General features: G+C 34.4%; 1 protein-coding gene across 2 annotated transcripts; it reads left to right on the top strand.

Annotated features, from left to right (window-relative positions):
* The first annotated feature begins 36 nt into the window (after nt 1-36).
* PLK4 (polo like kinase 4) lies at nt 37-18,131 on the top strand. 2 transcript variants are annotated; one of them, XM_081304183.1, is made up of 16 exons: nt 37-309; nt 849-944; nt 1,871-1,966; nt 2,046-2,160; nt 4,698-5,721; nt 6,508-6,608; nt 9,828-9,952; nt 10,802-10,906; nt 11,359-11,461; nt 12,020-12,169; nt 12,686-12,819; nt 12,919-13,010; nt 13,155-13,302; nt 13,944-14,084; nt 15,205-15,311; nt 17,554-18,131. In XM_081304183.1, exons 1-16 carry the CDS (start codon nt 280-282, stop codon nt 17,654-17,656), a joined length of 2,670 nt encoding a protein of 889 aa, XP_081160309.1. In that variant the 5' UTR covers nt 37-279; the 3' UTR covers nt 17,657-18,131. The 2 variants fall into 2 exon arrangements, with proteins under 2 accessions (XP_081160309.1, XP_081160308.1); XM_081304182.1 differs by having other exon boundaries at nt 9,648-9,952.
* Nucleotides 18,132-19,650: the final 1,519 nt, after the last annotated feature.

Raw genomic sequence — 19,650 nt, 5'->3', positions numbered from 1 at the left:
GCCAGCCTGTCTCTGCGGAGCGACGTCTCCTGACGTCACCACCAGTCTCGCTTCAACAGCAACCGGCGGGAGTTTTTCAAAATGGGAGTGCAGAGGCACCGCCCAAGCCTCGGATGGTGTCGAGGAATTCCTTCGGTGGCTGTAGCGTCGTCGCCCGGAGCGGCGGCCTAGAAGGCAGAGCCTGATGGGCACCACGACCGGCTGGCTGCCTGGAGCTCCACCTCGAAGAGACTGTGAAAAGGGACCTGACCCGGGGAGCGCCGGCCCGGGCCTGAGAATATGGCGACTTGCATCGGCGAGAAGATCGAGGTGAAGGGAGTGGCGGGCCGAGGCTGCGGATCGGAAGGGGGCGAGCGAAGCCCACGGCTGGGGCCGGGCGGGGCGCCGGGCCGGCGGTGGGGCGGGACCCAGCCTCTGGACGCCGCTCGGGCGGGGGCGGCCCCGGTGGGCGGCGTCCCCGGCCCCGCCGCGTCCGTGGTAACCCCGCTGGAGCCGCCGCGCCGGCCGGAGCAAGGCCGCCTCCCCCTTCTCCGGGGGATGGCGGTTGGCCGCGGCGGGAGCTGTGGCGGGGCTCCCAGGTGTTGGCTGGAGGCGGGAGGAGGTGCAGCCTGTGCTGCGGTGGAGTCGCTCGGGTGCGCAGTCTGGCCGGCCTGGAAGCTGGGGAGTCCTGCAGGACATCGCCATGCCTTCCACCGCAGATGCCTGCTATATCGAGGTGGAATACCTTCCTGGATTTTGCCAAATTCTCCTCTCAACCCTTTGCATCCCATTTTTCCAGGCCCTTCGTATCATTCTTCCTTTCTACTCCTGAGAGTCATCACACATAATATCTAATTTTACTTTTTAAGGATTTTAAAGTCGGAAATCTGCTCGGTAAGGGATCATTTGCTGGTGTCTACAGAGCTGAGTCCATTCACACTGGTTTGGAAGTTGCAATCAAAATGGTAAGACTATATTAATCAACTTTTTTTTCTGTACTTTGCAAATAACTAAAGGTGTTCTGCTAGAGATGTCACAATTCCGTACTGACCAACCTTTTCTTTGATTATGGTGTAAAGAATACATCATATAGGCAAAAGACAATATGGATAAATTAAGCAGTTCAGCTTAAGGACGTTTTGGGGGAGCATTCATTTGCTTAAATGTTTTATCTTCATTAATGTTCGGTAGACAGGTGTGTTCAGTTATGCATACTTGGAGTCAAGTGTAGAAATCAAATAATTTTTTTATAATAATACATTTGTGTGTAGTTCTGTATTACAGTATAAGTATTAATCCAAAATACTATTCTCTATTGACAGAAGTTAATCTAATAGGAATAACATAAACATTAGCAAATTGAGAATTATTTACCGAAACTAGTTGGAAAAGGGAAAGGAAATTTGGAATAAAGTTTGACTAAAGTTAGATTTTTCTTATGGATAGAACAGTTGTGCTATTAAAGTATTTAAATTGACAGAGGGTACTAGAGTGCATTGGACAGATTTACTTAGTGTCCACTCTACTAGATAAACAGAGGAAAAATAGACACAACAGAGTAAGTTGATCTCAAAGACATATATTAAAAATCTTCAAACTATTTTAAATTAAAATATACTTTCTTTTCAAAGGTGACTTAGTTCCTTCCTCTGCCACTAGTAATTGAACCCAGGGGTGCTTTACCACTGACCTACATCCCAGCCCGCTTTTTTTTTTTTTCTTTTTGAGACAGGGTCTCACTGAGTTCTTGGGACTGGCCTCAAATTGCAAGCTTCCTGCCTCAGTATACTGAGTAATTGGAGTATGCCACTGCACCCTGATCAAAGATGGCTTTTAACAATTTATATTTGAAACTTAACCATCAACATTTAAAACTTTTCTGTTTTTTCAGATAGATAAAAAAGCCATGTACAAAGCTGGAATGGTACAGCGAGTCCAAAATGAGGTGAAAATACATTGTCAATTGAAACATCCCTCTATCTTGGAGGTAAGATACAATTTTATAGAAGCAGCCCAGGATACTGAATTTTTTAAATTCTAATTTATTATACTTTTTTACATTTCAGCTATATAACTATTTTGAAGATAACAATTATGTGTACCTGGTATTAGAAATGTGTCACAATGGTGAAATGAACAGATACCTAAAGAATAGAATGAAACCTTTCTCAGAAAATGAAGGTAAGCTTCTTTTTTTACTTTCCAAAAATGTTTTGAAAAAATGTGCTATTTTATAATATTTAATAAAACTGTTTCAGTTGTTACCTTAGGCTAAAAAAGGATCCAGCACACACAATGCTATACTTCTTAAAAACAATTTAAGAATTGCAGAAAATAAGAAATTTGTCATTTATCCCCCAAAATACATTTTAAATTAAATTATTGGTAGCAATTTACTGTGTAAACTTGCAAATATAGAATGCTTTTTACAATGCCACTGATGACGGCCATTGAAACCATTTGTTTTAGAAAATGTGGATCTCAGACTGGGGACATACTTCCATTGGTAAAGTGCTTGCCTAGCATGCACAAGGCCCTGGTTCAATCCCCAGCACCACACACACACACACACACACACACACACACACACACACGCGCGCACACACAAAAAAAGAAAGAAAGAAAATGGATCTCCTGAGTACAGTGAATCCCTTCGAACTTATCTCAGCTTCCAAAAACTGTAGAATTATCCACTCTTTAATCCCCTAATTCGCTAGAATATTTTGAAGCATATTAATAGACATCCTATTATCTACAAATATTTTAGAATTTATCTTTACAGAATGTGGATGTTAAAAAATGATAATCACAAAGTCTTTATTACACTGAATAATTCCTTACTATGAATACAAAGTCAGTTTCAAACTTCCCTAGTTCCTCAGAAATAATTTCTTACAATTTTTTTTTAAATATATTTATTTTTTAGTTTTTTTTAGGTGGACACAATATCTTTATTTTTATGTGGTGCTGAGGATTGAACCCAGTGCCTCACTCATGCCAGACGAGCACGCTACCACTTGAGCCACATCCCCAACCAAGCTTATCAGAAAGATGGGTTCTGATAAGCTTTCTGAGCATTTCAATCTGTTGAAACACAATTTGGTCATATATATTTACTCAGAAATGTTTATGTTCTTTGACTCAAATTCCATTTTTGGAAGTTTATTCTGAAGAAGTAGTACAAATTGAAAAATCCATACACATATTGATGATGATTACTGCATTTTTTTCATATGAGACAGAACTAGCAAAAGCAATGAAGGGAAAAATATCAGTTTGAATTAAAATTAAAAACTTCTGTGTACTTTTAACAAACTTAAAGACAAAGATAGGTTTGATCCCTACTAGCACACACACAAAAGCCATATTTATGCGTTATATATGTGTATGTGTGATATATATATATACATACACACACACACACACACACACACATATGAATGACTGGAAATTCATATTTAAAAAGACACACCTAAAAAGATAATCAAATCAGATAGTAGGGAATATGAGCAGACTATCTCATGGCAGAAAAAGTACCAGTAACCAAAAAATATATGAAAAGATGCTCAAACACAGTAGTCATCATGAAGGTGCTAACCCAAATAACAAGTATCATTTTTCACTCATTGATTTGGGACAGCCTACTCGTTAAAGGATCTCCATGAAAATATAGCCTTTTTTTTTTTTTAATTTGTAATCGTTGATGGACCTTTATTTATTTATTAATTTATATGTGGTGCTGAGAATCATACCCAGTGCCTCATACATGCTAGGCAAGCGTTCTACCACTAAGCCACAATCTCAATTCCCAAATATAGCCTTTTAATGATAAAATAGTATGTTTTCTTATTCTTCAGTCCAGTGATTCTATATCTTGAATGTACTATAGAGGAATTCCCGTAACATTCACAAGAAAACAAGCATGTGTAAGAATGTTTATTGTTGTGTTTTTTTAATCGTGAAATAGTGGTAGTGACCCAAATGTTCAACAGCAATTAAATAAAATATAGATCTATGGTACTGCCATAGAAATGAAATGTAATAAAACTATATATTTAAGAAGCATGTATTACAATATGTCTATAGATTTAAATATACATAAGCAAGCAGAGAAACATAAAAGATTATATACAAACTGTTGATGTGACTACTTTTTGGGAGTGTTTGGGAGATATCAAAGAAAAGTTAACTTTTTTTCTTTTTTACAATTAGTATAGATTTATGGATTGTTCATACAGTTAAAAATAATTTTCTTAATTGTTAGGCAACTCTGGTTATCATTTCCCTAATCAATCCCAATTGTTAATGAAATTTACTGCTCATTATTTGGGAAAAGCAAAGATTAAAATTATTGCTTTGTATATTTAACAGAAATTGGTTAATATTATAATACCACAAAAGTTGCACTTTGGTAAATTCTAGCTGCAAGCTAATACTTTAATATTATACTCTAGCATATCTGTCTCTGTTTCACAGTGTATTTTATTTTATTTTATTATTTTTTTAAAAGGAGAGAGAGAGAATTTTAATATTTTTATTTTTTAGTTTTCGGCAGACACAACATCTTTATTTGTATGTGGTGCTGAGGATCGAACCCAGGCCGCACGCATGCCAGGCGAGCGCGCCACCGCTTGAGCCACATCCCCAGCCCTGTTTCACAGTGTATTTTAAATGCTGAATCTTCTCAATTGTAAGTTCTCTTTTTTGCATCCTCACAGCTCGACACTTCATGCACCAGATCATCACAGGAATGTTGTATCTTCATTCTCATGGTATATTACACCGGGACCTCACACTTTCTAACCTCTTACTTACTCGTAATATGAATATCAAGATTGCCGATTTTGGGCTGGCAACTCAATTGACAATGCCACATGAAAAGCACTATACATTATGTGGAACTCCTAATTACATTTCACCAGAAATTGCAACTCGAAGTGCACATGGACTTGAATCTGATGTTTGGTCCTTGGGCTGCATGTTTTATACATTACTAATTGGGAGACCACCTTTTGACACTGACACAGTCAAGAACACATTAAATAAAGTCGTATTGGCAGATTATGAAATGCCAACGTTTTTGTCAAGAGAGGCCAAGGATCTTATTCACCAGCTACTTCGTAGAAATCCAGCAGATCGTTTAAGTCTGTCTTCAATATTGGACCATCCTTTTATGTCCCGAAATTCTTCAACAAAAAGTAAAGATTTAGGAACTGTAGAAGACTCAATTGATAGTGGACATGCCACAATTTCTACTGCAGTTACGGCTTCTTCCAGTACCAGTGTAAGTGGTAGTTTACTTGACAGAAGACGACTCTTGATTGGCCAGCCACTTCCAAATAAAATGACTGTATTTCCAAAGCATAAAAATTCAAGTGACTTTTCTTCAGGAGATGGAAGCAGTTTTTGTACTCAGTGGGGAAATCAAGCACATGAAACCAGTAACAGTGGAAGAGGAAGAGTAATTCAAGATGCAGAAGAAAGGCCACATTCTCGATACCTCCGTAGAGCCCATTCCTCTGATAGATCTGGCACTTCTAATAGTCAATCTCGAGCAAAAACATATACAATGGAACGATGTCACTCAGCAGAAACACTTTCAAAGTCCAAAAGATCAGGAATAGAAGAAAATGAAGACCGATATCCACCCACAAACAGCAATGTCAATATTTTTCATTTCTTTAAAGAAAAGACATCTCATAGTTCTGGATCTTTTGAAAGACCTGATAACAACCAAGCACTGTAAGAATATCATAAGTATTTTATTTTCTGTAAACATACTAGCACAAATATGAAGATGCATCTAAATAAAGGGGTTACTAGGGCAATGAATAATTAATGCTTTTTTTAAACTGATGCTTCTGAGGCACTTATCAATGATGATTTTCATTTTTTATTACTAAAGTATTGGAATATTAATTTAGAGCTATGATTAAGCTGTCCTTCAAAAGTGAGTGTATGTGTTGATGAATATGTTTATTACTCTGTTTAATTCTTGCGAGTTTTTAGTTTCATATATATATGCAAAACACCATGTATTAAACAAATCTGATCCCTGAAGTACTCTAATAATAACTACAAACAAAAAGAAGTTGAGCCTGAATGATGAGTAATTATAGTACTAATACTATTTCTAACATGAAAACTAATTGTTTTAATGATTTTTTTTTGCGTGTCTCTTAATTTTTTTTATGATTTTTTATGCTTGAATTATTAAAGGGCAACAGCCACATAGAAACATCATCACAATGCCCTGGCATTCTGGCATGGGAATTCAGCATTTTAGAGACAATGTAATTATGCAAATATTGTTTTCTACAGTTATCCTAAAATTTTTTGGAATTCACATTTGTCTTTATTCTACATTAAAAAGTTGGCTGGGTACTGGGGATAAAGTACCATGGTAGAACACATTTAGCATGTGTGAGGCCATAAGTTTGTTCCCTAGTGTCCCCCACAAAAAGTTGCCTAATCATTTTTTTAATTACTTTAACTTTTTATTACTTGGGGATTTTTTTTTTTCTTTAGTTCAAATCATCTTTGTCCAGGAAAAAGTCCTTTTCCATTTTCAGACCAGACACCTCAAACTGAAATTGTACAACAGTGGTTTGGAAATCTGCAAATGAATGGTGAGTTTTAAATGTAGTATTTAATTAAAAACTAATGACTTAAACTCGTTTTTAGCACTGTAGTTTCCTTGTTTTTGTTTTTTGTTTGTTTTGTTTTGTTGGTGCCAGGGATTAAACCCAGGAGTACTCAATCACTGAGCCATATCCCCAGCCCTGTTTAGTTTTTATTTAGACATAAGGTCTTGATAAGTTGCTTAGGGCCTCAGCCTTCCAAGCCACTGGGATTTCCAGGTGCCAGTGCACCTGGCCATTATAGTTTTCTTTTTGGGCTTTTTAAAGAAAATAAAACAATACAATAAAGCTGAATTATTATAGTAAAACTTGATGTTTTTAATATTTACCATAAGGTCAGCTATTATTCTTAATACTCAACATATATATTTGTTATATTCTCACAAAAACATATGAGGAAGATACTGTTGTTATTCTTATTTTATAGCTAAGGAAATTGTACACAGAATTCAGTTGCATAGCCATTAAGTACAGTGCCAGGATCCAACCCAAGTAATCTGTCTTAGAAGCTTTCCTCTTAAGCCCTCTCTTAAAGACACTCCATAATAAGTACCAAGTCAGTGCCTATAAAACAATTAAAAGATGTTTGACTTTATTTTTAAGTAGATGCCGATATGGACACTATAGTCAGCCAGTTGGATTTCACATCTAAATACATGGCTACTAAAACCTAGATATTTTCGAGTAGCTGTCATTCGAGTCATTATTTTATTTATAGATGCAAAGTGTAAATATTAACCCAGGGGCTGGGGATGTGGCTCAAGCGGTAGCGCGCTCGCCTGGCATGCGTGCGGCCCGGGTTCGATCCTCAGCACCACATACAAACAAAGATGTTGTGTCCGCCGAGAACTGAAAAATAAATATTAAAAAACTCTCTCTCTCTCTCTCTCTCTCTTTTTAAAAAAAAAAAAAATTAACCCAGTAAGTCCCACCATCCCAAATGTGGGACACCTATAAAAACTGTAAGTTGAGCAACAGACATGTCACTTAACTTCTTTTGAGAAAAGTAATATGGTGAATGATTAGAGCATTTGAAAACATGTAAAGGATATATAAGCTTAGATTATGATTTCCAACCTATTTTCATGCACATCTGTCAATTTCATTGAAATATTGGCAGAATAGAAAACTTGGGACTTAATGGTTAAAACATTCTTAATTAATGAACATAACAGATTCACAGAAGGTGGGATGGGGGATAATAATTTTTTTAAAAAGAGAAAATTATAAAACATATGGAGAGAAGGAGATCATTTTTTACTAAGTGTTGTATTACCTCACAGACAAAAGAGTGCATAGTGGCTGTAATTTAAGCAGAGTGTTATTTGTCATCTCAAGAGTCTGTTTTTTTCTTTTTTCAAAAGAAATGTATATGATTTTCAAAATCCCCAAAGGAAATTAATCTTTTCCTATGTACTTGAAAATATCCTTGGAAATAATTCGTTTTTTTTTTTTTTTTTTTTAATGATAAAACTGATAATGTACGTCTTGCTCTACTTCTGTTGTATTTACAAGTATTTTTACTTGACAGTATGGCTTTGTCTGAGATGGAGAAATAACCTTTTTTTTTTCTTTAAAGTAATGTAATGAGGCTTCTATAATTTTAAAGTATTTTTGGTACAAAATATTTTTCTGGCCAGGCATATGCATCTCCAGGGGCTGAGGCAGGAAGATCATGAGTTCAAAGCCAGCCTCAGGGGCTGGGGTTGTGGCTCATTGGTAGGGTGCTTACCCAGTGTATGTGAGGTACTGGATTCAAGTCTCTGCACCACATGTAAGTAAATAAACTAAAGGTCTATCAACAACTTAAAAAAAAAAAAAAAGCCAGTCTCAGCAATTTAGGTCCTAAGCAATTCACTGAGATCCTGTCTCTAAATAAAAAATATTAAAAAGGGCTAAGGATGTGACTCACTCGTTAAGCGCTTCTGGTTCAATCCCCTGTACAAAAAAAAAAAGATTTTTTTTCTGTCATAATGAGAGTTGGAGAGATGTTTTTCATTTGGTTTGTATTTTGCAATACTGGGGATTGAACCCAGGGCATTGTACATTGCCAGCAAGCACTTAACCACTTAGCCAAATCTCCACCCTTGAGAGTTGGAGGGGGGTGGTATATATTCCCATGTGAACTCTAGAATAACAATTTAAAACATAAATTGGTAAAATTCTTAAGAACTTCAAAAAATGTGGGTGTAACTATATATATATACACACACACATATATATGTAAAATATTAATAATATTGAAGCTGTTCACATGGTGTTTTTTTCCCTTAGTTGTGTACCTTCTAAGCAAAGATAGGATAGGTGTTCCTTAGCTTAAATAATAAATTTATGTTTTGTTTTTTATTTAGGTAGATTGATATGGTGGGAATTCTTCTCAAATATGCTTTTGTTGGAATATAATCTCACATTAGAATTAGCCGTGACCCTGCAGTGACTAGTTTTTGCCTTGATTGAAAAGTAGATTGCTTATTATATCTTTTGTGATCTGGTTTAAGATACCCTTTTAAAGTCACTGACTTTTTATGTCATATATTAGACTATAGAATAATTTCTTATTTAAAATAAAATTTTCTTATGCATATTTAAGGTATATAAGAGCATTATACATATATATAGTAAAGTGGCTATTATTTTGGAACAAATTAATGTATCTATAACCTCACATATTTACACAGACTGTTCTCCCTTTGGCAATAGCAACTAAAATCTGCTCATTTAGTAAAAATCCTGAATAAAATACACTATTATTTTTCTAAAGCTTTTTTTTTTTTTTTTTTTTTTCCTTAATGCAGAGGGTTAAAGATGTAGCTCAGGTATAGAGTGCTTCCATGGCCTACATAATAATCTGGGTTCAATCTTCAATACAAAAAAAAAAAAAAAAAAGGCGCTAATATAGTCAATGTAAACTTGTGACTTCTTAATTATTTACTAAACTGCTTTTTTCAATATATATGATAGCTCATTTAAGAGAAACTACTGAGCACAACAGCATTAGCCCAAAGAGAGATTTTCTTATACATCCAGATTTGCAGAAAAACATGTCAAGAAATGCTTGGAGAGATACAAGAGCCAAAAAGAACTCTGATGCTTCTGATAATGCAGCTTCTGTAAAACAGCTGAATACTATGAAATATATGACTGGACTGCGCAATAAACCTGAGATAATTCAACAAGAACCTATTTTTGGCTTACATCCTCTTTCAGAACAAATCAAGACTAGGGGTATGGAGTCAACAGTGGGATATCAGAAACACACATTGCGAAGCATTACGTCTCCTTTGATTGCTCACAGGTTAAAACCAATCAGACAGAAAACTAAAAAGGCTGTGGTAAGTACATTGTTTTCCTAAGTTACTCTTTGATACTATTTTAAAAATACGGTTTTTGAAAACATGATGTTTTAGTCCCCTATAATATCCTGGACTTTGGAATATGTACATGATAAACTTATATAAAAAGAAAAAAGATTGAATATTCATGGAAAGATAGCTTTTGTTTATGAGTAATGAAGTGATACTGATAAGTTTTGAATTCTAAATTACTGTTTTTAGAAAGTAGATTTGAATATAAAACATTTAAAAATAATATTAGCTCTATACTGTTCTAAATATTAGTTTATGCACAGTTCAAGTAAGTGAATTAATATTAACCTTTGGTTTTAGTTTTTATTTCTACATTTAACTTAGGCTTAAATACCAAGAGAAACTAACAAGAAATTATACCTTGATGTTTTAACAACTAAAATTATTTAAAAGAAAAAGAGTATGTACATTTTATAGTTTAAAACTTGTGAAGTGGGAATGGTGATTTTTTTTTTTTTTTTTTAATTCCATGTTCATCCTGTTTGTTGGTGTTTCCTGTTTCCCGTTCCCCCAGTCTTGCCTTTGTTTGGCTTGCTATTATCTTTTAAGTCCTTATTCTCCGCCCTGCCTTCTGCTTTCTTTCTATTCACTGTTTATCCCTTCCCACTTCATTGTACATTCTCATCTTTGCACCTTATGGCTCACAATTGTGTTCAAATATACTTCTGGTCTGGACTGTTGGAGTGAAGCAGCTATTTCATTTTGACTTTAATATTTGTTTCTGCTATGGTTAAGTAATTTTCTCAAGTATCATGTGTGTCAGATGTTTTAAATGAGAAAATTTTTATTGATTTTTTTTTTAAATTTTCTCTTTAGGTGAGCATACTTGATTCAGAGGAGGTGTGTGTGGAGCTTCTAAAGGAATATGCATCTCAAGAATATGTGAAAGAAGTACTGCAAATATCTAGTGATGGGAATATGGTAATGTACAGTTATTTTATTATCTCGACACTTCACATCTTCCCCTAAGCTAAGTTTAGCATTGTGATTCATTTGGAGATCTCTAAATTTTTTTTAAAGCAGTCTTCTGATATGATAGTCCCTGTAATTCAAACATGCCAAACATGTTTAAATAAATTAGTTCCATTTTTAAAATAATTGTAGGGCTGTGGATATAGTTCAGTTCTCAGCTTGCCTATTGTGTTTTAGATTCTGGGTTTGATTCTCAGCACTGCAATAAACAAATAAAATTTATAACTAGTATCAAAAATCTGTAGTTTAAGTTTAAAAAGAAAATTAGAATACAATGCTAGAGAATACCATTTTCTATAAATGTTTAATATTGTGCTTGAACCTTTTTCATATTTTGTTAACAAAATATAGTGCTCTAAGTTATTGGTATATAATTAAAAGTCTTAAAAACTTTTTGGCAGATCACTATATATTATCCAAATGATGGAAGAGGCTTTCCTCTTGCTGATAAACCACCCTTACCTACTGATAAAATCAGTAGGTACAACTTTGACAATTTACCAGGTATGTAAGCTTAACAGGAAATAAGTTTTGAGAGTGTATATACTTAAACTCTGTATATTGGTATGATAGGTTATGAATATTTTAGTTTTAGTCATGTTGGAGGTTATGTTCTTGTACTTGGTATCTGGTCCAGTTTGATATACCTTATTAATTCGTTGTTTACTGTTCATATTTTGTGTTATAATACTACTTTATTCTGCTTAAAAGTAAAAACTAACTCCAGAATATTAATCATATACCACCAAAATATAATTGGTGCACTTATTTAATTAGTAATGTGGCCTATAGTCACATTAAAAATTGAAATATGAAGTGTCTAGTTTTTTGATCTTTGAAATCATGTGCTACATACATTTTCATTTATAATTGTAGTTAATCAAAGTTAACTCCTGATGCAGCTTCTGCATATTATGAACAGGGGGGAAAGCACCGAACAATAAGATTTAATTGAGATGCCTTTCAGAAACAAACAAGAACCTATTAAAAATCACAACAGGTAGATAAAACTATATCAAGTCAATATTTTCTTCCTTAATATTAACTAATTTTTCCCCTTAGAAAAATACTGGCGAAAATATCAATATGCTTCCAGATTTGTACAGCTTGTAAGATCTAAATCTCCCAAAATCACTTATTTTACAAGATACGCTAAATGTATTTTGATGGAGAATTCTCCTGATGCTGATTTTGAGGTTTGGTTTTATGATGGTAAGTACTATTTTTTAAAACATGTTTTTTCCTGTAGTTTGTAATTTGGTAGTCATGTGCTTGTGTTTTTAATTCATGACAAGTCATTTTAACCAAAGTTTGTTTATATATACCTTCCTATAAATAATTTATATTATCATCTGTATATATATTAGTCCTCTTTCGCTACCTCACTTCATTTTAACTGTACCTACCTTGATTGATGACATAAAAATGTCATGAAACAATATCCTTTTTTTAATTAGAAACTCAAGTGGACATTTACCAAATTATAAGAATTATAAATGGGGCAGAAAGATTGGGTTTAGTGAACATTCTGTCTTAAGTATTCTATAAAGATGATTTACTTTTTAAGTCATACATCTTTTACGGGATACACATGACACACATAGCTGTCCATCAACTATGTTTGTAAGTGAATATAAATGATATCTTGATCTGAAAGCCATTAAATACTGGTATGATGAATAAATAAATCTAAATAAATTGAAAAAGAGTATTATGCTTATTTGCTAGGAGCAAAAATACACAAAACAGAAGATTTAATTCAAGTAATTGAAAAGACTGGGAAATCTTACACTTTAAAGGATGAAAATCAAATTCATAACTTAAAAGAGGAAATAAAAATATACATGGACCATGCTAATGAGGTACATACCTAATAGATTTTAATACTAATTAATTATAATTAATTAATTACAAATTACTTAGGTCAAATATTGACAGAAAACACTCTTCTTTTGAAATAGGCTCATCGTATTTGTTTAGCACTGGAATCTGTAATTTCAGGAGAGGAAAAGAAGAGTGGGAGTGCTCCCTTTTTCCCGATAATTATGGGAAGGTAAATTTTTAAAAATTTTTTAACATGGCTAAAGTTTATAAGATTTCTAAAAAAAAAAAAAGTTTGGTTTACTTCATAAACATTCTTTAGACATCTGTAAATTGCAAGTTTTAAAGGAATATATTTGAACATTTCTTTCTTTAGAAAACCTGGTAATACTAGTTCACCTAAGGCCCTGTCACCACCTCCTTGTGTGGATCCAAACTGCGCAATAAGAGACGCACCATCTTTGGGTAGATTGATCGTGAATAGTGCTACTACTCCAACCCAGGCACCCATACTTAGTCCTTCTGTAAGTAAATCTGTGTCACTTCTGTCCATACCCCTTCAGGGACCACCTTATGCCCTTCATAAAAAATTAAATACCTCATGAAGGACCCAGGTTCTATTCCCAGCACTACCCCACTCCCCTTAGCCTCCCAAGATAGAAGAGGCCTTAGTATACCTACCTTTTTTTTCCCAGGCTACTCCTGAGGCACTGTATCACATACTCCTTGCTTGAACTTCAAAGGCCTTCTAAGTCCTTTGAACCAGCCAATGAGCCTTTCACATACTGTTAATTTGACCTTTTGAGATGTACATAGTTGTTTTATTTGTACTAGTAAAATATTAACTGCCTAAATATCTTATATTTACTCAATGAACTATCATGTCAATGAAGACTATATATATATAGAAAAATGCAATGTTAAAAAAATGGATATGTGTGTTTAGTCCTACCTACATATATACATATTGTGATATGAAGCTATGAAAAAAAATCTCTTGGGGAGATTTTTTGTATTTTTTGTATTTTTCTCATTTTCAATAATGTGGTTGTATTTTTAATTTTTTTTTTTAAAGCTAATGAAAATCCAGTAATTCTTATTTTTTGCTTAAGTTGGCTTATAAAAACAGTAAAAAATAATATCTTCCTGTTTTTACTGTTTGTAGATAGTTACAGCTGAAGGACTTGGCCATACCACTACAGCTTCAGGAACAAACGTCTCTTCTAATAATCTAAAAGATTGTCTTCCTACATCAGCACAACTTTTGAAGTCTGTTTTTGTGAAAAATGTTGGTTGGGCTACACAGGTGAGAAGTTTCTACCAAAATGACTTTTCTCAGTATGAATTTCTTTTGGTTTTCACACTGATTAGACAATCACCCAAAAATATAAATTCTTTTAATGGATTAAGTAGAAGTTTTTATTTTTTTATATTGGTTAAATCATTAAAAATTTTTAATGTTTTATTTGCATACAGTGGAAAACTTTATTATTGTTAACAGATTGCCTACCAATTGTTTTTAAAGTACAGGTCATGATAATGGTTACTTGTGATTAGTGCAGAACAATATCCAAAATATTGTGAGTTTTAGAAACCATTTGTAATCAATCTGACTAGAGTTAACTTTAATTTGGCAAAAGAAGGAAAAGTTAAAAGTGTTTAAAGTTAATTCAACTTTGAGTTTCAAACTCACAGCATGAACCCGTGTGTATATTATGTGAAGGCTTAAAATGCAGAGATTTAAGCATGGCTTATGTCCCTTTACTTTCCACTTAAGAACAATGCACCCTTATTACTTTTGGAGGGTAGGTCATATCTGTTGAGTGCCTGCTTTTTGGTGTCATATTTTTAATATACATTATATAGTTTATCCAAAAAAACCTAGTAAAGTTATCCCCTTTTAAAGATAATAAAATTACAGTTCATAATGTTACATTGACTTGGATGATCCTAAACTATACTACTTGTTGGTGGGCAGAATATGAATGTAAACCTAGGTCTCTTGGATTCCAGTGTCCGTGTTTGTTTCTCTATATCATGTGCCTCCCCATTTAACATGAATCACTAAAAGAAGTCTCAAAGGCTATGATGTAATATTTTCAGGCAAGGAAGAAACTCTAGGGGCAGTAGGACAAAGAAAGGGTTAAAATACTCTGTGAGGGGAGGGGTAAACACATACAGTGGAAATTGGTGAGAAATGGGTTTCATTTAGAATAATTTTAATATAGTACTTAAGCTATTAAAGGATTAACCCAGAAAAGACATGAATATTCTCAATGCTAAAACTATTCCAGTCCTAAATCTACAGTTACTAGAGAGAGTTTCAAAACTATAGAAAACTTGTTGTATATGTTCAACTTGAGTACCTTTTAAGAACCTCAGATCCTCTATTGCAGAGTCAATTAGTATGCTTATTATTTTTCTAGTTAACTAGTGGAGCTGTGTGGGTTCAGTTTAATGACGGGTCCCAGCTGGTTGTCCAGGCAGGAGTATCTTCTATCAGTTACACGTCACCAAATGGTCAAACAACTAGGTAAGTTTTTAAAAATACTAGTTCAGATAACACCATTTATACATTTCGCTTTCTTGCTATGCAAAAATAATAAAATTATTGTCTCGTTTTTTGAGACAAAGTCTGGGTAACTTGTGGAGACTGGCCTTGAATTTTCTATCCTCCTGAGCTCCGGAGTCACTGGGATTATAGGCATGCACTACCACTCCCCTGGCTACCATTCTTCAAAGTGTTCATTATTCTTAGAAGATCGTATCATGTTTCTAATGCCTATTTTATAATTATCTACATTAATGCAGGGCAACTGGTATGAATAATCTGCTCCTAATCCATTCAAGTCGTTAGATAACTTGTAACCCCCTTTTTTCAAGGCTATTGGGAATTTAACCTAGAGGCTTGCATAAACTAGTCAAGTGCTCTACACCTGACCTACATCCCTAATACCTCTGTGCAGCTTTACTCTATAGTCTAACTAGGTTGGACCTTTGCAGAAAATCCTAATGAAGTTGAAAGTAGTATACCTAAAAAAAGCATAGAAACATATCTCTCTTTTAAAGATAACTTGAGGGCTAGAGCTGTAAATGGCAGAGAATTTGCCTAGCATGTGTGAGGCTCCGAGTTCAATCCTCAACACCACATAAAAGTAAAATAGAGGCATACTGTCCATCTACAACCACAAAAAAATAAACAAAAAACCCAGTTATGCATTTGAAAAATAAAATTTAAAAAACTTGATTACTTTTCCCAAATGAAACAGTATATCCCCTGATCTAGTGATTATTGAATGTAAACAGTTGGCCTTCCATATTCAGATTCCACATCCACAGTTCAACCAACAACAGGTCAAATATATTTGAAAAGATTGTACTGAATGTGTGCAGAATTTTTTTTTTATTCCCTAAATAATACAGTATAACTATTTAGGTAAAATTTACATTGCATTTGATATTACAATGGGAGGATGTTTATAGGTGATATGTAAATATTGTTCCATGTTATGGAAGGGAATTGGGTATTCTCAGATTTTGGTATCTATGGGGGTCCTGGAAACTGTCCCCTAAACATGCCAAGTGACAACTTTTTATTCACTCTGCATGAATATGTGTGCTGGGCATCATGCCAGAAATAACAAAACTGTCAATAGCATGAAAAAGTTTCCATATTTAAAACATGACTTGTTGGGCTGGGATTGTGGCTCAGCGGTAGAGTGCTCATCTTGCATGCGCAGGACCATGGGTTGGATCCTTAGCACCACGTAAAAAATTTAAAAATGAGTGAAATAAAGGTATAAAATTTTTTTTAATATAAATAAATAAAACATGACTTGTTAGAAAGACCTAAGACATGGCGGTGCTAACAGAAACATGCTGCTTCATGTGGTCTTTCTGTTGTAGTAGATGTGTGTGGGGCAACTGTAATTTGTGGCTCTCATGCTTTGTGTGAAATGCATGTGTATGTGCAGTAGCATCACTTCAGTAACTGCTCATAGGAATCGTTAAAAACACTTTAAATGCTCCAGGAAGTGGAAGAGTGCAGATGTAGAGTGGGTGGGATACATGTTCACAGATGAATCCTGCAATTCTACTGACAAGGTCAATTGCAAGTTCTTAACATCTAATAGAAATGTATTATCATGTTTAACTTAGTGTTTCCTTGAGAAAGCATTCAAGGAATGAAACCTTGTTTCAGAAAACATAGTTAGTTCGAGTATTTTATTTTCTTGTTGTTATTTAAATGTTTATAAATTGTTCTCTTTTTTGGTACCAGGAATTGAACCTAGGAATGCTTAATCACTGAGCTACATCCTAGCCCTTTTTATGTTGTTGTTGTTGTTTTTTTTTCAACTTAGAGACAGGGTCTCACTGAGTTGCTTAGTCCCTTGCTAAGTTGCTGGCTTTGAACTCATGATCCTCCTCCCTTATCTTCTCCAGTCACTGGGATTACAGGCCTGTGCCACCATGCCTAGCCATTTCATTTTAAGATGAAAAAAAATGGGTATGCTTCACTAGATTGAGGTGACTAATAAATAATTGTGTATGACTGTTTTAATATCTTTATTTATTTTTATGTGGTGCTAAGGATCAAACCCTGTGCTTTACATGTGCGAGACAAGTGCTCTGCCACTGAGCCATAACCCCAACCCCACGTGGATGATTTTTCCTGAGATCTCTTGTCATTGAAGAATAAAAAATATAATATGGTTTTTGGTATTAAGAATGGAGAGATGATTATGGTTTTATCTTTTTTCTTTTACTTCACTTAGGTATGGAGACAATGAAAAATTACCGGAATACATCAAACAGAAATTACAGTGTCTTTCTTCCATCCTGTTGATGTTTTCTAATGCAACTCCTGGTTTTCATTGATTGAAAAGATACCTACATTTAATAAATAACTTTTTGGTTGGCTTTCAAGTAAAGTGACTTTTTATTTAATATAACTTCTTCAGAAAGCCTATTAAAGAGAATTTTAATCTGTACAGTAAAGGATGTGTGCTGAGAGAAAACTGAATGAAATTTGAGTCAACAAATAATTGGTCGCAGAGTACAATAGGATGCCTAACTTTGCTCTGAAAACATACCCTCAAGCCTACTGAGTATATTTGTATTGAATGTTTTTTTAAAAGCAAAAATATAAATGGTGTGTGGTGTATTTATGCTTTTATTGTTTCTCTACTTCCCAGACATGTTGAGAATCATGGACAAAATATGCTGTAGTTTGGAATTTTTGAACATGTAAATAATATGTATTTATGTTATAAGTAACATGTAAACATGTATAGTTGTTTTATATTTATTTTTGTAGCACCAGTGTCTGCTTAAACATTTTGGCAAATGCATTTTATAAAAAAAAAATAAATATAACAAGAAGTAATTTTATCTTTTGACTTATTTAAATACTTTAAAATAAGTTACTACAAACTCATTTTTAAATTTTCTTGTTTAGGAAACAAATTTTATAACTTAATTTTCTAAGTTAAATGTTAAACATATTCTCTTAAATGAATGTATATGTATATTTTAATGCAAACATTTTAACACTGAAGAACTTGATGTTGTAATTAATTGGCATGAAGAACTGTTTGATAGTCGGATAGCCATTCCTAATGAGAAAACAAGAGTAGAGCTGGGCAGTGACAGTGGCTCGAGAGGCTAGGGCAGGAGGATCACAAGTTCCAGGCTAGCCTCAGCAACCCTGTCTCAAAAAAAATAACAAGGACTAGGGATGTAGCTCAGTGGTAGAGCCCCTGGGTTCATTCATCACCACCCCCCATAGGTGTGTGTGTGTGTGTGTGTGTGTGTGTGTGTGTGTATGTACAGACTCACATGTTTATAAATAGAATGAAACCACAAATTTGATAGACTATTTAACCTCATGTTTCCTCCTAGGTCATTTTTTGGGGGTGTATATTTATCTTCTTTTTTTGGCACTGGGGATTGAACCCAGGGGCACTTAGCCACTGAGCCCCTGCCTCCACACACACACTTTTTTTTTTTTTTTAAATTTTGGGACAGTATCCCACTAAGTTGCTGAGGCTGGCCTTGAACTTGGGATCCTCCTGCCTCAGCCTAGAGTCACTGGGATTCTGGTACACCTGCACACAAGTTCAAGACATGAACTTGTTGGATCTTGGGAATTATTTTATCTTAAACTTCGGTAGATAATGCCAATTTTTTTAATATTTCTGCAGTATATGAAAGTACAGATTGCTCCTCATCCTCACCAGAACCTGGTGTTGTAGTCATTTTAAATTAGTGCCAATTTGACAAGCATAGAATAGTACAGAATAGTATTAATAATAGAATTGTACAAATGTACTATTCTGTGCTTGTCAAATTGGCACTAATTTAAAATGATTCCAACACCAGGTTCTGGTGAGGATGAGGAACAATCTGACTTTAATTTACATTTCCCCTATTACTAAAAATTGTGCTTTTATTGAATAACAATCTACCTTTTCACATTGCGGTGTCTGCATTTTCTCAGTGGCATTTATAACTCTTATTGAATAACAATCTACCTTTTCACATTAGGGTGTCTGCATTTTCTCACTGGCATTTATAACTCTAGGTGTACATCCTTTGTCAAGATACATGTCAAAATACCTTCTTCCATCTGAGTTGGTCACTTCATTGTGGTTGAGATTTTAACTTGATAGGATTATTTAGAAATTGTTGGCATTTACTAGAAAAGTATTCATAATGTTTAGTATTTTCTTTAGAATTAGGGCTTTCAATTTAACAAGGAATCCTGATTGGTTTGGTTCCCCTAGCCTCGACTAACAGAATTTTGCTACTCATCGCTGTACTCCAGCTTCCTCAGGTCGGCTTTTGGTTCTGGGACCTCCAAGATGATCTCA

The sequence above is a fragment of the Spermophilus citellus genome, assembly GCF_964194105.1.
Source record: "Spermophilus citellus genome assembly, chromosome: 8".
Classification (NCBI taxonomy): domain Eukaryota; kingdom Metazoa; phylum Chordata; class Mammalia; order Rodentia; family Sciuridae; genus Spermophilus; species Spermophilus citellus.
The sequence above is the reverse complement of the archived record's forward strand: the minus strand, read 5'-3'. Positions and strand labels throughout refer to the sequence as shown.